Consider the following 20,081-nt stretch of genomic DNA (forward strand, 5'->3'; position numbering starts at 1 on the left):
CAACAGTAACATCAAACATCACTGATCACAGATCACCATAAAAGATATTGCAATAATAGTAAAAAAGTTTTAAATATTGCAAGAATTACCAAGATGTGAGGCAGAGACAGGAAGTGAGCACATGCTTTAAAAAAAAAATGGCACTGATAGACTTGCTAGAGGTAGGGTTGCCACAAAACCTCAATTTGTAAAAAATGCCACACCTGTGAAGCACAATAAAGTGAAGTGCAATAAAATGAGGTGTGTGTGTATTATCACTGGGGAAACCCAACAGCAGGTACAAGGGAGGTCCCTAAGCTATTTTTGTAACTTTTTTTGTTAATCTATATTCATTTGAAAATAAAAACTGAAAAAAAATCTCAGGGGTTAACAGGCAGTATTTTTATTCCCTTGGTATGAACGCTAGCTATCCTCACTTTCCTTTTCTTCTTATGTCTCAGCCATATTGTTGATTCTGCCTCTCCTACTTAATAAATGGTCGCTGTACATCAAAGATGGTAAATTCAGAGATGGTGGATGTGCTGTTTCCAAATCAAAGCTTGTGAAAGTCATTGCTACTCTTTCTTTCTTGATGAATATGGACTTGAAGATTTCTCTATACAACACACCCAAATATGTGTTCTTTACTCTTGTCTTTTCCCAAATACTGTATTTTAACATGAACTTGCACATGTAAATCAATGGTTGACTCATTCAGAAACATCCATCTTAAGAAAAACAAAAAACAAAATAAAAACAAACAAGTATAAAGAGGAGTTAACAGTTTGTCAAAGTGCATCCTCCTAGAAGTTTAGCACCTCAAAATTTCCTCTAGATAATCATCCTACCCATTTTTTTGTTCGTTTTTTTGAGAAGGAGTCTCACTCTATAGCCCAGTCTGGAGTGCAATGGCGTGATCTTGGCTCACTGCAACCTCTGCCTCCCAGGTTCAAGCAATTCTCCTGCCTCAGCCTCCTGAGTAGCTGGGACTACAAGCCCATGCCACCATGCCTGGCTAATTTTTTGTATTTTTAGTAGAGACAGGGTTTCACCACGTTGGCCAGGCTAGTCTCAAAACTCCTGACCTCACCTGATCCACCTGCTTTGGCCTCCCAAAGTGCTGGGATTATAGGTATGAGCCACTGCGCCCGGCCCCCATTTTGTTTTGACTGAAGTTGGACCCACTCTGATATCCAAACTGGGTCCCAACTGAGCCAATCAGTGCATCTTATCCACTGCCCAGGGTAATTTGTGTCCTGCCTATTTAATGTCAAGGTCATGAAAATGAGTTCTTGGATGAAGCTTGACACAAAACAATTTATATTATGTGACTATATACGTTATAGTAAGATAAATTATCAAACCAGGCAAAACTGAACTATACAGGGTTAGAGGTCAAGACAGCGCTAACATCTATAAAGAGAAAGAGGGTAGTAATTGGAAGGTTAAATGAGGAGAGCTTTTGAAGATTCTGGAAATGTTCTATTTCTCGACTTGGATGGTACTTACAAGAGTGCTGCCTCTCATAAATTATTAAATTTTGTGCTTTTAGTATTTGTCAATATGTATACCATATTTTATTTTGAAACAGCAAGAAGAGAGAATATGTTGAATTTTTTCTGTCCTTTTAGATTCTGATATGAACCATGGCTGTTGCCTATTTCTCATTTTATTGTAACCACGTATCTGTATTTTTCAAGCCCTATTTATCCTACGAGATCATGCTCAAATTTCAATTTTATTTTGAGTTATTTCTTCATTTTTCTTTAAAGTTGTCTCTGTCTCCCTTGTGACACTGTTCTATTCTGGGGTGGATTGGGAACAGATTCAAGCATCTGATTTCTAATGTTGAAAAAATTTTCTAGAAAGCCATTTTTCCTGTGAATCTCAGAATTCCAGTCATTTTCAGTTAGAGAGTAGAGAGAAGTCAATACTTTCTTCAGCCGGGTATCCCATTTTTTTTTTTGGAAAAAAATAAAAAAACAAAATTATGCTAAATACTTTGAATTTAATTTTTACGCATTGAATAGAATTTTGAACAAATTATCTGGTCAATACTTGTAGTTTAAAATACAGGTGATAAAATGGACATAAGATGCCTTAACAAATTACATGAAGAGCATAACATTCAAGAGTTCAGAAAAAGTAAATAAAACAGAAACATTTACAATAAATCAAAATATATCATTATTAATACATTAAAATATAGACACCCATGTTTCTGTGAAATAAAATGGTCTTAATCATGAATATTGCATACTTATTCAACATTCTTCCAGTGAGATATGTCATTTAAAGAAACATATTAGGTTCAAGTTTTGCCCTTTAGGTGATTAGAGATAAGCAATCATAATTCTAATACCGTGTTTCAATGCAGAGTGAGATTTCAGTCTTATCAATTGTTTTAGTCAATGACCAATTAAACTGCTTTGAATCATAAGAATTTTAACTCCTCTCTATAATTTATTTTTAAATTATGTAGCTTTTTTCCCTATTTCTCATATAACATGTAGAGTAATATTAGAGATAATCTATAAATGGGTCCATTATTTTAAGAAAGAGCATCTTGCCACAGCTGCACTTAGAACCTTTGCTGACTGACTACAGACTATAGGACATACTGATGTTTTATCCACAGTGTCCATGAAATGAGATATCATGAGGTAGAATCTCTAATAACATACAAAGGAGACCAGGCACGGTGGCTCATGCCTGTAATCCCAGCACTTTGGGAGGCCAAGGCGGGTGGATCACGAGGTCAGGAGATCGAGACCATCCTGGCTAACACAGTGAAACCCCGTCTCTACTAAAAATACAAAAAATTAGCCGGGCGTGGTGGCGGGCGCCTGTAGTCCCAGCTGCTCGGGAGGCTGAGGCAGGAGAATCGAGTGAACCCGGGAGGTGGAGCTTGCAGTGAGCCGAGATTGCACCACTGCACTGCAGCCTGGGCGACACAGTGATACTCCGTCTCAAAAATAAAAATAAACACACACACACACACACACACACACACACACACTCAAAAACATACAAAGGAAGTGCAAGGCAGATCTACTCATCTAAGTTCCTAGAACATTTATGTTTTGATACCTCCTAAAATGAGTGAAGTTTGGTAATAATTTATACTCCATGAGTAAATGGATTAAAAGAGAGAGAGAGAAAGAGGAGTCATGTGACTATTCTCTTATAAAAGAAAATAATTTTGGAGATGTGGAGTTGAACCTTCAGAAGGCCAAGGGAAACTTACCCCCCGGCCCCTGCAGTACTGGGATTGCCAGAATTGGGATTCATACATATGTTTCGCTGTGTTTCCAACCAGGGGCTTATAAATTCTCTACTCTCTTTTTACTGGGTCAGACACTGTTTCAGAGAGCAATTGGCACTTGGTTGTGGGAAGATGGCTCTGCTTTCTCCCATAACTTGTTAAGTGTGCGGTAGTTATGGTGTTTTTCTGCTGTTTTTTCAAGTTTAATCTATGATCTGCCCAATGCAATTCACATTTTAGAGAACTGCACTAAAGGTAATATCTAAATGTGTGAAATTTTGAGACAAGAGAAGGAAGGAAACAGCACAATTCATCTTCACCCAGGTTATCCTGATAGCTCAAAGGATGAAAGTGTACCTGTGCTCACGCAAGTTGTAAACTTGTGCTCATTTGTATCCTGGTGTGTGGACACCATCTCTTTTTGATCATTCTATGGAATACAGGGAAAGAGAAACGTTGAAATTAAAATTATTATATTTGTATGCAATCACTTTTATAACTGTTTTCTTAGGAAAGCGCCAAGTCTATTCTGATTAAAAACAAAACCTCTTAAATTTTAACAAATCACACTCATTTCTGTACCTCTAGAAGATAGTTAAATGTGTCAATGTATATTTCATTAAAATAAAAATTATAATTTAAATATTTTTAAAACATTTAGACTATTATTGGTTAAATTTCTGTCTTTACCTAAGAATATTAAAAACTCAATAAAATAATTTTATATGCTGTCTTATTTTAATATATTTTATAAACTAAGTATTGCATTTTCCCCCGAGCCCGGTTTCAGCAACCCTAACACTCTTTCATGGTTGTTACTATGTTTTACTAAATTGGGGTTTTCTTCTTCTCCCTTGACAAATTGCAAATTATTTCTGGGTCTTTGTCTTGCTCTCTTCTAACCAAACACTGGAGATTCTTTCTATGTATTATTCATTCACAAATGGGAGTAATGTAGGGTGATCTACTCTTAATGGTTCTGAGTTCTGCAGACCAAGTGAAAGTCCTTTGCCTCTTGCTTTGACACAGTGATCAACCCAATGATTGCTTCTAGACTTTCCCAGATGAAATATATAATCTATGCTCTGGTCACTTAGCACTTTTTACTTTTTCTCTGGGTGTTTTTCTTTTGTTTTTTCATCACCAAAGGAGTCACTTACTTGAACTTCTTTTCTCCCTGATCAATCCAGAAAACACTTTCTCCAAATATCATGTGTCTAATATTGTGCAGCACACTTTTATGATAATGGTACATATATATCTTAAGAAACTTAAATTGATAGTCTTATTTTGCATCTAATAGTACATTTCAGGTGCTAATGATATAATTGAGGAACACTTAACTAGGCTTCATGATTTCAGCACACAACATGCCAAGAGTCAAGAAAGCCTGGAGTTACAAAGACAATGTGACTATCAAACCAGAACCATTTCCACAGTTGAATAAAGAAATAATTAGGAAAATGAACTTAAGTTTGTGGTGATTGATACAAATTACAGAATACCATCTTTCAAAACATTCGAACTCTAAGTAAAATGAGTTAGTAATTATGCTTCTTGGAGATTTAAAGTTTTTTCTTAATTATTTTTTAACCAAAGTAAAACACACATGTGCTTTAAAAATCCATAGTACAGAAGGACTCATTATGAAATTTCACAGTTTTATTTCCCACTTGTGCTCACTGTTGGGAACAGGCCCCCAAATCTGGCCATAAACTGGCCCCAAAACTGGCCATAAACAAAATATCTGCAGCACTGTGACATGCTCGTGATGGCCTTGACGCCTATGCTGGAAGGTTGTTGGTTTACCTGAATGAGAGCAAGGAATACCTGGCCCACCCAGGGCGGGAAACCTTTTAAGGTGTTCTTAAACCATGAACAATAGCATGAGCGATCTGTGCCTTAAGAACATGTTCCTGCTGCAGATAACTAGCCAGACCCATCCCTTTATTTCAGCCCATCCCTTTGTTTCCCATAAGGAATACTTTCAGTTAATCTATAATCTATAGAAACAATGCTTATCACTGGCTTGCTGTTAATAAATATATGGGTAAATCTCTGTTCGAGGCTCTCAGCTCTGAAGGCTATGAGACCCCAGATTTCCCACTCCACACGCTATATTTCTGTGTGTGTGTCTTTAATTCCTCTAGCACCGCTGGGTTAGGGTCTCCACGACTGAGCTGGTCTCAGCAGCTCACCCTGGTCCTGCCCCAAGGGGAAATGACTTTCATTCTGGTTCTCCTATTTTTATCAGATTTCTCTCTAATGGTATAGAAAGGTGCTTTATTACTTTTCCAGCAAAGAATCAATCTAGGATTTACTCTGTGTAAACAAACCAAGGTTCAGAGACAGTCTCTTCCATGTTACCATTAGGGTTCCATTCTGCGTTTTTTTTTTAATTTTATGGTTTGTTTTGTTTTGTTTTGTTTTTGCTAAAAGCATTCAAGGATTCTTGACCTTGACAAGGAACAGAGGTATCTAGATGAAGTTAAATAGTAAGGACGCTATCTCTTTTAAAGGAAATTATTTCCAGATAATGATAAGAAAACTAGCTACAATATCCTTTGGGTGCAGGAAATGCATAATATAAGCAAACCTTGGAGATATTATGGGTTTGATTAGAGAACACCACAATAAAATAAGTCACACAAATGTTTTGGTTTCCTAATGTACATAAAAGTTATGTTTATACTATACTGTAGTCTGTTAAATGTGCAATAGCATTATGTCTTAAAAAACAGTATATCTACCTTAATTTCAAAATCTGTTATTGCTAAAAAAAATGCTATTGATCATCTAAGCTTTCAGCCAGTCCTAATTTTTTGTTGGTGGAGGGTCTTGTCTTAATGTTGATAGCTGTTGACTGACTGAGGTGGTGGTTGCTGAAGGCTAGGAGGCTTTGGCAATTTCTTAAAATAAAAAAAATGAATTTTGTGCACTGGTTGACTCTTTTTTTAATGAAAGATTCTCTGTAGCATGTGATGATGTTTGAAGCATTTGACCCACAGTGGAACTTCTTTCAAAATTGAAGTCAGTCCTCTAAAGCCTTGCCGTTGCTTTATCAACTAAGTTTATGTATATTCATAGGAGTAGATTCCATCCCAAGAAACACTTTCTTTGCTTAGCCATGAGAAGCAACTACTCATATATTCACGTTTTCTCACAAGATTGCTGCAATTCCGCCACGACTTCAGTCTCCATTTCTAATTCTAGTTCTCTTGTTATTTCTACCACATCTGCAGTTACTTCCTCCACTGAATTCTTCAACCCCTCAAAGGCATCCATGAGAAATGGAATCAACTCTTTCCAAACTTCTGTTAGTGTTGTATTTTTGACTTCCTTCCATGAATCATGAAAGTTGTTCATGGCATTCAGAATATTGACTCCATCCCAGAAAGTTCTTAATTTACTTTATCCAGAACCATCAGAGGAATCCCTATCTTTGGTAGTTAGAGCCTTACAAAATGTATTTCTTAAATAATATTAATAAGACTTAAAAGTTGAAATGACTCCTCAATTCAAGGGCTGAAGAATGGATGTTGTGCTAGAAGGCAAGAAAACAACATGTATCTCCTTGTACATCTCCATCAGAGCTTTTATGTGACCAGGTGCATTGTCAATGAGCAGTAATATTTTAAAATGTATAAGTTGTTTTCAGAGCAGTAGGTCTCAATAGCAGGTTAAAAATATTTACTAAACCATGTTATAAACAGATGTGCTACCATCCAGACTTTGTTTATTCACTTGTAGAACTCAGACAGAAGAGATATAGCATAATTCTTAAGGCCCTAAAGTTTCAGAAAAATAAGTGAGCAGTGGTTTCAACTTAAAGTTACCAACTGCATTAGCACCTCTGAAGAGAGACAGCCTCTCCTTGGAAGCTTTGAAACTAGGCATCACCTACTCTGCTCTAGCTATGAAAATTCTAGATGGCATCTTCTTTCAATATAAGAAAGAAGTCTGCATTAAAAATATGTTGTTTAGTGTAGCCACTTTCATCAATTAGTTTTGCTAGATCTTCTGGATAACCTGCTACAGCTTCTATATCAGCACTTGCTGCTTCACCTTGCACTTGTATGTTATGGAAACAACCTCTTTCCTTAAACTTCATGACCCAAACTCTGCTAGCTTCCAAGTTTTCTTCTGCAGCTTCCTCACCATTCTCAGCTTTCATAGAATTAAAAAGAGTTAGGGTTCTAGATTAGGCTTTGGTTTAAGGGAATGTTGTGACTGGTTTGATCTCTTATGCAGACAACTACAACTTTCTCCATATCCACAATAATGAAAATGGACCCACCCCCAAATTTCATAAAATGAATGAAGGGGGAAAAATCCAACTAGGCTTGCAGCACAATGGCAGCAATGATTAAGCCAGCTTGTCCTTTGACTCATTTCTGTGTAGCCAGTTGTAGCTTAGTACCCTAGGATAATGTAGGCCTTGTCAGAAGACTTTTTTCTTTTTCTGTTCCATAGATAAAATCTAAGACATTGTGAGATGATAAACTTTTGTTTGAGGTTGTTCTTTAGGTTCTGCATACCAACAAAACCACCAATGCCACCCAGTGTGGAGGGCCCGGTGAGAAACTGACACATGATAGAATGCAGTTACCACATTCTGATGATTTCATCCCCCTTACCCTGACCAGTAGATGATCTCAAATGTTCCAACCCCTGCCCTCCACAATCCTTTAAAAATTCTTGCCCAGAACACCTTCACAAAAAATATTTGGGGCTTGAGAATTCTTCTCATTTTCTTGTTCTGTGCCTTGTGATTGTTAAACTCTTTCTCTGCTGCAAACCTGCAGTCAGTGTATTGGTCTGTTGCTGCACAGGGGGCATAGCAACCTGGTAGTACTATTACAATAAGGCTTCTTGGCTTTCTTAGCATTTGTGTGTTCACTTGGGGTAGCACTTTTAAAATTGCCTTCTAAGACATTTCCTTTGCATTTACAACTTGGCTAACTCTTTTGTGTAAGAAGCCTAGGTTTCAGCCTCATCTCAGTTTTGGACATGTCCTCCTAGCTTTTGATTTAAAGTGAGAGACATGAGAGTCTTCCTTTCACTTGAACACATGAGGCCATTGTAGGGTTATTAACTAGCCAAATTTCGGCATTGTTGTATCTCAGGTAATAGTTAGGCTTGAGAAGAGGGAGAACGAGTTGGGGAACAGCTGGTCAGTGGAGCAGAACACACACAACATTTACTAATAGGTTCACCATCTTATATGGGCATGGTTCCTGGTGCCCCAAAACAATTACAAAATTGACATCAACAGGCACTGATCACAGATTGCCATAAGATATATAATATTAATGAAAATATTTTAAATTAATTTGAGAGTTGCAAAATGTGACGGAGAGACATGAATTGAACACATGCTTTTGGAAAAAATGGTGTTGATAGACTTACTTGACATAAAGTTGCCATAAACATTCAATTTGTAAAAAATGCAATTTCTGCAAAATGCAATAAAGTAGGCTGCAATAAAACAAGGTATGACTGTTCTCATCTATACAGAACGTGGGTTGTTTTCAAGACATTTACTCAACTCCCATAAAAATTCAGGATATTGATGCAGGGAAGTGCTGATGTCAGTGGCAGGTAAGTGTCACCCAATGCAGCCTCCCTTCTCATGCAATCACCCAACAGGTTCTTCCTGGCCATTGCACAGACAAAATCCATCAACTGAGACACCAGTATTGTAGCAGAGAAAGAGATTAATTGACACAAGGCTGTCCTACTTGGTAGAACTGGAGTTATCACTCAAAGTCTCCATGAAGGCTTGAAGGCTAGTATTTTTATGGACAATTTGGTGGGCAGGGGGTTAGGGAATGGGTGTTGCTGATTGGTTGAGGGGGAGTGAAACCATAAGGGTATAGAAAATGGTCCTCACGAGCTCAGTCCGCCTCTGGGTGGGGCCACAGGATTAGTTGAGTCATGAGCCAGGAGTCCAGGTGGGGTTAGTCTGAAAAAGCACCTCAAAAAAAAAAAAAAAACAATCTTAACTTCTACAATATTGATGCTATCTATAGGAGCAATTGGGAAGGTCACTAGACACATGACTCCTGAGCAGTAAGTGATTATAGAAACTACACCTACACTTTAGCAGAGCTCAGGCCCCTCTCATAATCCTAACCTCGTGACCTTTTTATTAGTTTGTCAAAAGCTATTAGTTTGTCAAAAGCTGAGTTTTGAGAATGGCTATTATCATGCTTGCCTTAAGGTTAAACTATAAACTAAATTCCTCCCAAAGTTAGCTTGGCCTACACCCAGTAATGATCAAGTCAGCTTGGAAGTCAGAAGCAAGATTAAATCAACTATGCCAGATTTCTCTCACTGTCATAATTTTGCAGAGGTGGCTTCACTCATAGCATGAGAACCTTTGTGTCAGAAGCACTCCGTCCTGCTTCTCTGACCTCTTTTATCTGCCTACTCTCATTCACCATTTCACCTTTATGCTTATCCTCTTTTCCTTCATATTAGGGGAGTTTTTCTTAGTGTTGGGTTCCACAAAAATATGAAGCTCATTGAAGGGCTGGATGATTGACTCTTGAATGGCATCCTGAACTCCATAAAGGAGTAGGGACTGGGGTTTATTGGAGGGGGCTTCTGGAAGAAGGACATGTTGTGGGAGGGTGAAGGTGAGGAAATACATGTTGAATAAAGATTTTCTTGCTGTGTAAATAAGAGTCCTTCAGGGGAGAAATTGTTCAGGAGCAGCTCTTTTCCTGATATAGATAATTTTACTAATATAGATTTCCTTTACAGATGTAATTTTCCTTTACAAAAGGGCAGCGTTTCACATGACCTACTCTTGTGTCTGCAGTTTCTCAAAATAACCAGCTTGAAATATGCCAACAAAGAAAAATATTTTGGGGGGACATATTTTAGTCTCCTGCTATCATATTTTGGGGTGATATGTCCTGAGCCCCAACAACACATTTCTTTTTCTGGCATGCATCCCCAAATAGCCCCTGCATATAAGATAAGCAAAATAATTTGGGATATTTATATATCAAGTCCTGAGATCCATTGGTATGAGGGTGGCAAAGCTTTGAGCAGATCTAGGGGGAAAAGAAGTCCCAAGGCCTACAGATGCAAAAGTCTGTTTAAGTAAAACAAACGTTCCTAGATATAAGAGAGGGGCAATGATAACTTGGGCTATAAGATGAAAGGCAAGGAGTGTTTGCTTCTATACATGTAATTGTATGTATATTTCTCATTATCTATGTGGACAAAACTTAACCAGTTCTTCAAGAAGGTAACATAAAGGATTGGATTGTCAAATCAGTATCACAAGCATCCTCAGAGATTTCACACAGTATCATGCTTTACTCATAATTTCAGTTATACAATAATTGTGAGATGCAGACAAAACAGTGGAAAACCCAGGCCTGCAAAAGCACCCACTCATTCTTACTTTCCCCTTAGGACACACTCTGGCCCAGACGAACAGATAAACATGTGAGGTCTCTTAATGGTGTTTGTGGCTGCACCGTTTACACAAAAGGAGATGTTTTGGTTATGACACATCTCCATTTTATACTCAGATGGTTACATGGTTATGGTTACACATAGCTTATGTGACATTTTTCCAGGAAGCCAGCCTCCATAAACCCACAGATTCTAGTTTTATGCTTTTTTTTTTTTTAATATAGTGTGTTTTGCTCTTGTCACCCAGGCTGGAGTGCAATGGTGTGATCTCAGCTCATCAAGTTCAAGAGACTCTAATGCCTCAGCCTCCCAAGTAGCAGGGGTTACAGGTGAGTGCCACCATGCCCGACTAATTTTGTATTTTTAGTAGAGACAGGGTTTCTCCATGTTGGCCAGGCTGGCCTTGAACTCCTGACCTCAGGTGATCCACCTGCCTTGGCCTCCAAAAGAGCTGAGATTACAGGCGTGAGCCACTATGCCCAGCCTTAGTTTTATTTTTTTATTTGATTTTACCACTAACAATTTTAGACAATCTAATACATCCTGCTAAAATCATTCCATTGATAAGGATTTTGCAAGCAAAACACACTATATATAAGAAACCACTATAGCTAGTAGGTTTGTTATTAGCATGTTTACAATGAGATTTTACCAGGTCAGTAATGTCTTTTGTTTTTTCTCAGGGAGCCCTCTCTCCCTGTTAAAAGAATAATTTGCAGCCTGATGTGAGCAATTTTCTTTCCGCTCAAAGAATGCATTTTCTAAAAGCAGTGAGATCAAAATAAATTTTTCCCTTGGGGATACTAGAACGTATACTATTATTTTGTTCTGCAACATTTTAGTTATACATTTTTAGGTAGGGAAAAGACTTCACTGTTTTATATGTTAAGTGAACATTAGTTTCTTTTCCCTGGCTTTTGACTAAGGTTTAAATGTTGACTTAGCTATTGAAGTCATCACTTGCTCTTACCAAGAGCACTAGTAAATTGCAGGGGAGGAAGAGGGCGTCTTCCTGCAATGGATACTAGGGGATGGAAGGTCCTGCAAAGAGAGATGTTCTTTTGGCAGGATACCTAACTTTTCAAAAGCAAATGTACATAAGTGAAGCTGGATATTTCAGCGGAATTTAGTCTGGGTTCTCTCGGCAGCACACTCAGAGAATACTTTGAGTAGAAACTTTATTTGGAATTGTGTATGCAATAAAGGTAGGAAAGGAAATGTAATAGGAAAGGGAAAGTGGAACGCAATAAAGGTTATTTTCTTAATCTAGCTTCTAGAGGAGGTGACTGGAACATAACACTATTGAGTAATTCTGGGAACTGGGCAAAACACAATGTTCAGAATTACCTGACTTTAGGGCTGAGACTGCTGGACTATATAGCAAATCACAAGATTCGTTTGTTGACGCCCATTCTGGTGATGATTATTCAGCACTTCCGGATTAGCATGTCTGAGAACAGCAAGGCTTTCAGCAGTTATTGGAGAAAAAAAGAACCCATAGATACCGCTATACAGATAACTAGTTGGCCATAGTTTCCCAAATATTCCAAGGGACATAGGCGAGGCAATGATAACCTCAGGAACAAGTGGAGATGAGTGGGAGAGATACAGTACATGGAAATCATTCAACTGTCTACATACAAAAATAAATAGAAAGAACAGAGGCTGGGCGTGGTGGCTCACGCCTGTAATCCCAGCACTTTGGGAGGCCGAGGCGGGCGGATCACGAGGTCAGGAGATCGAGACAACCCTGGCTAACACGGTGAAACCCCGTCTCTACTAAAAAAAAAAAAATACAAAAAATTAGCTGGGCGTGGTGGTGGGCGCCTGTAGCCCCAGCTACTCGGGAGGCCGAGGCAGGAGAATGGCGTGAACACGGGAGGCGGAGCTTGCAGTGAGCCGAGTGAGCCGCTGCACTCCAGCCTGGGTGACAGAGCGAGACTCCATCTCAAAAAACAAAAAAACAAAAACAAACAAAAAAAGAACAATCAGAGTTGGCAGCTCAGAAAGAATTAAAGAGGTATATACATATATGTTTTCTGTGTGTGTGTGTGCGCCTCTGTGTGTGTGTGTGTGTGTGTGTGTGTGTGTGTTTAGGTATCTTAAATATTTAAGCCTGGAGTTCTTGAAGTAAACTTGTATTTGTTGGATTTTTATTTCTAAGTCAGTGAACTAAGATGAAAAAAAGACAATGATTGATGGATGTATTCTCACCAAACAGGGTTCTAAAAACTTAGAACCTCTAACTTCCAAATAAAGGTGGTTGTGTTAGTAATGAAAGTGTAGTAATAATCCCTATTGCACATTCTGTCATAAATTTGTACTCTCTCAAGAGAAAAACTAAAAGCAAACCCCTAATCTCCTATATTTTGAGGCAATTTTACATGGGGGAAGAATAATATCAGACAGGTTTCTTCCAGACCAGCTTTTTCTAACACTAAAACTAAAAATGAATAGATTTCAAGTAAGCAAAGGATTTTTAAATAAATCACTTCAACTAAGATTTGCATACAGTCTGGATGAAGTAGATTTTACGCTTATATTCTTCAGTGAGGATTTATAGCTCAACAAATTTGGTGGTGCAATGAAAGCAGCTCTAGGCACACAATGCAAACTGAAAAGATGGAAAGTTTTGACTTCATAAAAACTGAGAAGTCAAAGTAGTCTTTTCTTTCATTTTTTTCTGTTGTTGGTTGAAAGCCCATCTTTTACAAAAGGGTTTATCTATAGTAATATTATAATGCTTGAACATAAACAATATACAAAATATAATACACAAAACGTTTATTTGAGTGTCTGCTTTTGTATGGGGGTGCATGGTAGATTGTATTTCCAGATACTAAATCATGGATCGAAATCTCTCCTTTCAAGATTCTTATTATAGCCAGTCTCTTCCACATTGGAAATTTGACCTGTTCCACATTTGATATTCCTATTAACAAGGTTACTCTTCTGTAGATGAAAAAGTGTATATCGAAGTATCAGTATAGTATCTGAATTAGATAACACACTAAACAATATAATAATGTATTAGTAAAAATAAGGAAAATAAAGAAGCTGAAGTCGTGCTTAAAGAACTTTAAGAAAATGAAAATTGAGGTGTTGAAAAAAGCTTTTAAGGCTAACGTGAATGAGGCGTCCAAGTGGGAAACCCATCCAGTTCTACTTTTTTGAACTTTGCCTGTCGTGGCCAGGATAATTAGGTAGAGATCAGAAGAACAGAGTGAGACATGGAAATCCCAATTTATGTGACCTTGGGCAAATTACTTAGCTCTGTATGCCTCAGTTTTCTCACTGATAGATTGAAGATATTTATATATCTTTACTATCAAGCCATTTACAGAAATAAATGAGCTAAGATATGCCAAGTGCTTTAAATTGTGTTAAGTACAAGATAAATAATAAATGTTTATTATTAAAAGAGGAAAATTCCGTAAGTAATTTTGTTATGCTAAGTAAATTTACCTTTGGTTTGCCCATCATTTCCTTCATTTTCCAGATAACCCTTTAAAATGAATTTGATTTTCAAACAATAAAAAACAAAACAGCAACAAAACTCCCTCTGACCTCCTCTCACCTTCTTTAGTCCTTGCCAAAGTGTTAATATTGCAAAAGTACTGTGAGAATTTCCTGTATTGTGGTTCCTGGAACACTTTAGAGTCTTGTGATTCTACTGCTTCTTATTCACACTATAATACATGTCTCACCAATAGATGATTCAAGAACATCATTTAAATACACAATTTTTCATTCTCTTTTTTTGCTAAATTTCTTCATACTCAACTTTCAGATTCTTTAATCTCCAGCTCAGCTCCAACAATTCAACGCTGTTCTTTCTGAAAAAGTACACATCGTGCCTTCTCTACTTCGCTCTTGGAACATAATTTCTCATGGCAGGTATGTGTGATTTCAGTCACTAAATTAAAAATAACCAGAAAAGCTATTTCTTGGATTGGCTGATTTTGGGGTAATGCTTTAAGAGAAAAGGACATGATTAACAGTGGATGTTTTTAGGATTTTCATGCATTAGCACTTTCCACATTCATTATATTTTCCTGATTCTTCATTGTATAACTTAGACATGATTTCATGAAGTTTTTTTCACAGGTTTGAAGAGTGGTTTCTGACAGGGCTACCTTTAAATTCTGAGTGAGAACTGAACTTTAGCCTGGTTAAATTGTGAGCAACAGTGTTCTAGTATAGCAATAGAAAATGCCAAATATTAATGACACAATGCTGAAAAGTTTTTAATTGACTATTTATGTTGTGACATCCAAAAATTACACAAATGAACAGTTTGACACATTGTACTGTTGTTAATGACATCACTCTTCGAGAGTGTGTTCACGTTAGCACAGAATCTCCTAATGTTGAAATGTTTTAGGTGAAAGGCCTAAAAGCAAATAATTTTGAGTATGAACAAATGGAATGTTCTAGGGGAAAAAGGATTGTTTATGTATGTTCAATATACTGTGAAATGAAGCCAGGCCTCAAAGTTGTTACCCATCAATTTGTTATCAGTTATCACACCAAGTCCAGAATGTTCCTATGTCTTCTTTTCCCTATAATATCTCTACGAACCAATGAGCAGCTAGACATTTATCAGAGCAAAACCTGCACTGAGATGAGGAGAGGGCATACTCTCAATTAGTATTATTGTGACAATGGTAGAGTACGTTGAATGAAAGATTCCTGAGCTAGACACACTTTCATGTGATTTCTGACTTGGATACTTACTTGCTTTGATACCTTGAGAAAATAACATTATTATTGGACCTTATGTTTTCTCATCTATGTAATGAGAACCATACTATCTATCTTGTGATTTTGTTGAGAGAATAAAAATAAATGCCTGTTATGTAAGTCCATAAAACACAACGTGGTGCTTGTTAATATCTTCTACCTCCAGATCTTTAAGCACCTCTGCCAATTTAAAATAAATGGTAAATTCACTTTACTGCAACAGAGCTGGTAGAGAAGAAAATGTTTGAATAATCTTCCTGAAGAATAAGATACATCACATAAAAATGTTGGTATTGGGTGAAGTCCCGATTGAAAAGTCTTCAGTGTTTTATTGGCAAGATGACTCCGTTATCGAATGAAAGAATGTTGTGGATTCTCCGTCACTAGTTTCTGCTTTTAAGAACTCAGCTCCTGAGTTTGCTCTTTAAGTCATTACTCTGTCTGTCTTTCTCTACAGTGTTTAAGACCACTCTGTGGAGGTTAATTTCTGGGACCTTAGGGATAATATGCCTTTCGTTGATGGCTACGTTGGGAATTTTGTTGAAAAATTGTAAGTTTTTCTAAGCAAGTCTCCATAAAAATCAAAACTGTGAAGACATCATTTAATAATAAAGGCTTCATCTTGCTAATGTGTAATATTTTAGTATTTCATAAACCCATACCTAATTAAACAAATTTCTAATCATTTCTTATAGCTTTTACTAAACTGAGTATTGAGCCAGCATTTACTCCAGGACCCAACACAGAACTCCAGAAAGGTAGGTCACATTTTTTGGAAAACTTAGCATTGGTAAAAGATTAAATAGGCAGTTTCTTGTTTTTCACACAGAGAGGCATGATGGAATATTATACTTAGTAATAGAAATTTGCCTACCAGTGTAGGATAGTCTCATTTTACATTACTCAATCTAATGTAAAAATGATTAAATTACACTGAATGTGTATCATTTGTACATTTAACTAATCAGGAAAATAGTAGCCTGAAACGAAAGATATGTTTCCTATATGAGTGCTCATAATTAAGTAACAAAAAATAAACCACAGGAAATGTTACAGTTAATCCTCATTACCTGCCTGAATTTGCTTATAACCTATACTTTTGCATCTCACTACTTTTCCTTTTCCAGAATATACTGCACAGATTTCTAAACCTTACTTATCCAGTGAAAGCCAGCTCAAAGTCCAATTTTTGTTTTTGGAGATGGAGTTTTACTCTTGTCGTCCAGGCTTGAGTGCAGTGGCATGATCTTGGCTCACTGCCACATCCGCCTCCCGAGTTCAAGCGATTCTCCCGCCTTCCTGCCTCAGCCTCCCAAGTAGCTGGGACTACAGGCGCCCGCCACCATGCCCAGCTAATTTTTGTGTTATTAGTAGAGTCGGGGTTTCGCCATGTTGGCCAGGCCGGTCTCGAACTCCTGACCTCAGGTCATCCACCTGCCTCGGCTTCCAAAGTGTTGGGATTATGCTGTACCCAGCAGAGCCACTGCACCCGGCCCCAATTTTCTAAATATATATTTTTCGGAATGCGCCCCAAGTTGTCTCACCATCATCTTGATTATATAGTGTTTATTTACAGTGCAACATCTTGGCCAGGCACAGTGGCTCACGTCTGTAATCCCAGCTCTTTGGGAGGCTGAGGTAGGCATATTACTTGAGGTCAGAAGTTCCAGACAGGCCAACCCCGTCTGTACTAAAAATACAAAAATTAGCCAGGCATGGCGGCACGCACCTGTAGTATCAGTTACTCAGGAGGCTGAGGCATGAGAATCACTTGAACCTGGGAGGCGGAGGTTGAAGGGAGCTGAGATGGTGCCACTGCACTCCAGCCTGGGCAACACAGCAAGACTCTGTCTCAAAAACAATTAAAAAATATAAAAATAATAGTGCAACATCTTCAGCACTACTTATATGGCAAAGATTTGAGTGCCTATGACGTGTCATGTTTTTATTACTATGGATAACAAATGTTGAAGACACTATTATTGATAAACTGTATAATTAAGCCTCAAGATAATTGGTTTATTTATATTCCCTTTTCAAAAATAAGATGTCCAAACATATATCAAAATTCTCCAAATGTGCCATATTCTTTTCTGACTCAGAAAGTATGCTAAAATGTTTTCCTCCTTTAAATCTTTTTCATCTAGTTAACTCCTATTTATGCTACAGTACTTAGTTTTGAGTCACTTCCTCAAAAAAAGGTTCTTGTAGCTGCCCCTCATCTTCCACTCTGCTACATGCTGTTTTAACATACTTAATTTTTTTGTACTTATCTAAATCATCACTAAATATCATTAATAAATTATTGAAAATTATATAATTGTGATTCTATCTCTAGAATATAATCTCCATGAGGAAAAAGCATCATGTTCATGTCTAATTAGTTCACATTAGTAGCCCCTGAAGTGTGGTGTATACAGTAGATTCTGAATGTTAAAAGAATACACAGCAAATAATTTTTGAATAATTAAATAGCATTGAAAAAAATGTCTAGTCTCCAGTGTCATTAGTCATGCTTTATGTTTTCTGTCAGACTCTGACTGCTGTTCTTGCCAAGAAAAATGGGTTGGGTACCGGTGCAACTGTTACTTCATTTCCAGTGAACAGAAAACTTGGAACGAAAGTAGGCATCTCTGTGCTTCTCGGAAATCCAGCCTGCTTCAGCTTCAAAACACAGATGAACTGGCATGTGCTGAGTCTGATTTTCTACATTTTCTTTGATCTAGAAAAATGTACTATCTAAACAAGTTAAATACTTTGGTTTAAGTCATTAATCACATAGTAAGTGGATGGTTATATTGGAATTGAGTTATCTGTTCTGTGTACCTTAAAGTAGTCATTGTAAAATCTTTATTAAATTCCTTAATGATTATATCATGGGAATACAAATCAAGATAGGTGCCAAATAAAGTGAAAGAAACTTTTCAGGAAGAATTCAAAGAAGATAATAGGTCATTATATTTACCCATTTTATTTGAAGAACCAACTAAATGACTGTGATTCTTAACTCTTTTAACTGAATTTATAATTTCTTTTATAATTTTATAGTTTTTGTCATCTTTCTGGGATATAAGCTAATATGGAAAATATGGTAAGAAAACGTACCCAATTCTTTTTTTTTTTTTTTTTTTTTTTTTTTTTTTTTTTTGAGACAGAGTTTTACTCTGTTGCCCAGGCTGGAGTGCACTGGTGCAATTTCGGCTCACTGCAGCCTCCACCTCCTGGGTTCAAGTGGTTCTCCTGCCTCAGCCTCCTGAGTAGCTGGGATTACAGCCACCTGCCACCAGGCCTGGCACTTTTTGTATTTTTAGTAGAGACAGGGTTTCACCGTATTGGCGAGGCTGGTCTTGAACTCCTGACCTCGGGTGATCCACCCGCCTTGGCCTCCCAAAGTGCTAGGATTACAGGCATGAGCCACCGTGCCTGGCCCTAATTACCCAATTCTTTGTTTGTTTGTTTGTTTGTTTGAGATGGAGTCTCGCTCTGTCGCCCAGGCTGGAGTGCAGTGGCGCAATCTCGGCTCACTGCAAGCTCCGCCTCCCGGGTTCACGCCATTCTCCTGCCTCAGCCTCCCGAGTAGCTGGGACTACAGGTGCCCACAACCACGCCCAGTTAATTTTGGGTATTTTTAGTAGAGACGCGGTTTCACCGTGTTAGCCAGGATGGTCTCGATCTCCTGACCTCATGATCTGCCCACCTCTGCCTCCCAAAGTGCTGGGATTACAGGCGTGAGCCACCGTGCCCAGCCCCTAATTACCCAGTTCTTAAGAAAAAGTGCGGCCGGGCGCGGTGGCTCAAACCTGTAATCCCAGCACTTTGGGAGGCAGAGGTGGGCGGATCACCGTCAGGAGATCGAGACCATCCTGGCTAACACGGTGAAACCCCGTCTCTACTAAAAATACAAAAAATTAGCCGGGCGTAGTGGCGGGCGCCTGTAGTCCCAGCTACTCGGGAGGCTGAGGCAGGAGAATGGCGTGAACCTGGGAGGCAGAGCTTGCAGTGAGCTGAGATCGTCCCACTGCACTCCAGCCTGGGCGACAGAGCAAGACTCCCTCTCAACAACAAAAAAAAAGAAAAAGCGAAAAAATTCTCCTGCTGCACGTGGCACCTTTGCGGATTACAGGTTGAGTAGATTATACCCATGGGATTCCTCCTTCACAATACCATGATTTTGGAATCAAATTTAATCTTTGATCCCCCGTGAAGAAAGTGTTCCGTGAAAACTCTATCTCCTTTTAGAAGGTTTTTAATTCTTCAAGAAGTGAGATTTTGTGGTATTTTTTCTCCATATATGAATGGGCCTGATAAATGAGAACTTTGAGTCTTGTGATTATACCTTTTAAATAGGAAGTTAAAAATAATTTCCGTTTGTGTGATGGACAGGCTGAATCTTATTTTAAACACTGACTTTCCCTCAAAATATGTTATTCCCAGAGTAGATTAAAATTAGATTAATGTGATTGTCTTTTACTTGAAGCAGGATTTTATGAGCTCCAGTCAACAATTTTACTGGATTGGACTCTCTTACAGTGAGGAGCACACCGCCTGGTTGTGGGAGAATGGCTCTGCACTCTCCCAGTATCTGTAAGTTTCTGGCAATCATGGCGTTTTTTGCTCTTTATGAATTTGTCCTTAAATGTGACTAGTAAAGGTAACATCC

At 38.0% G+C, this 20,081-nt stretch overlaps 1 protein-coding gene across 8 annotated transcripts in view; it reads left to right on the forward strand.

The window, feature by feature from the left end:
• The window catches only part of KLRD1 (killer cell lectin like receptor D1), a 98,112-nt gene that overhangs the window by 67,390 nt on the left and 10,641 nt on the right, over window positions 1–20,081 (forward strand). For 3 of the 8 annotated variants that reach the window (XM_054662894.2, XM_063784739.1, XM_063784737.1), the window contains 6 exons: window positions 10,926–11,007; window positions 14,469–14,575; window positions 15,879–15,971; window positions 16,117–16,179; window positions 17,955–18,106; window positions 19,902–20,005. In XM_054662894.2, coding sequence (XP_054518869.2) covers window positions 14,569–14,575; window positions 15,879–15,971; window positions 16,117–16,179; window positions 17,955–18,106; window positions 19,902–20,005 — 419 coding nt within the window. In that variant the 5' untranslated portion in view covers window positions 10,926–11,007; window positions 14,469–14,568. 8 annotated transcript variants of the gene reach the window in all.

Source organism: Pan troglodytes, chromosome 10, assembly GCF_028858775.2.
Source record: "Pan troglodytes isolate AG18354 chromosome 10, NHGRI_mPanTro3-v2.0_pri, whole genome shotgun sequence".
Lineage (NCBI taxonomy): Eukaryota > Metazoa > Chordata > Mammalia > Primates > Hominidae > Pan > Pan troglodytes.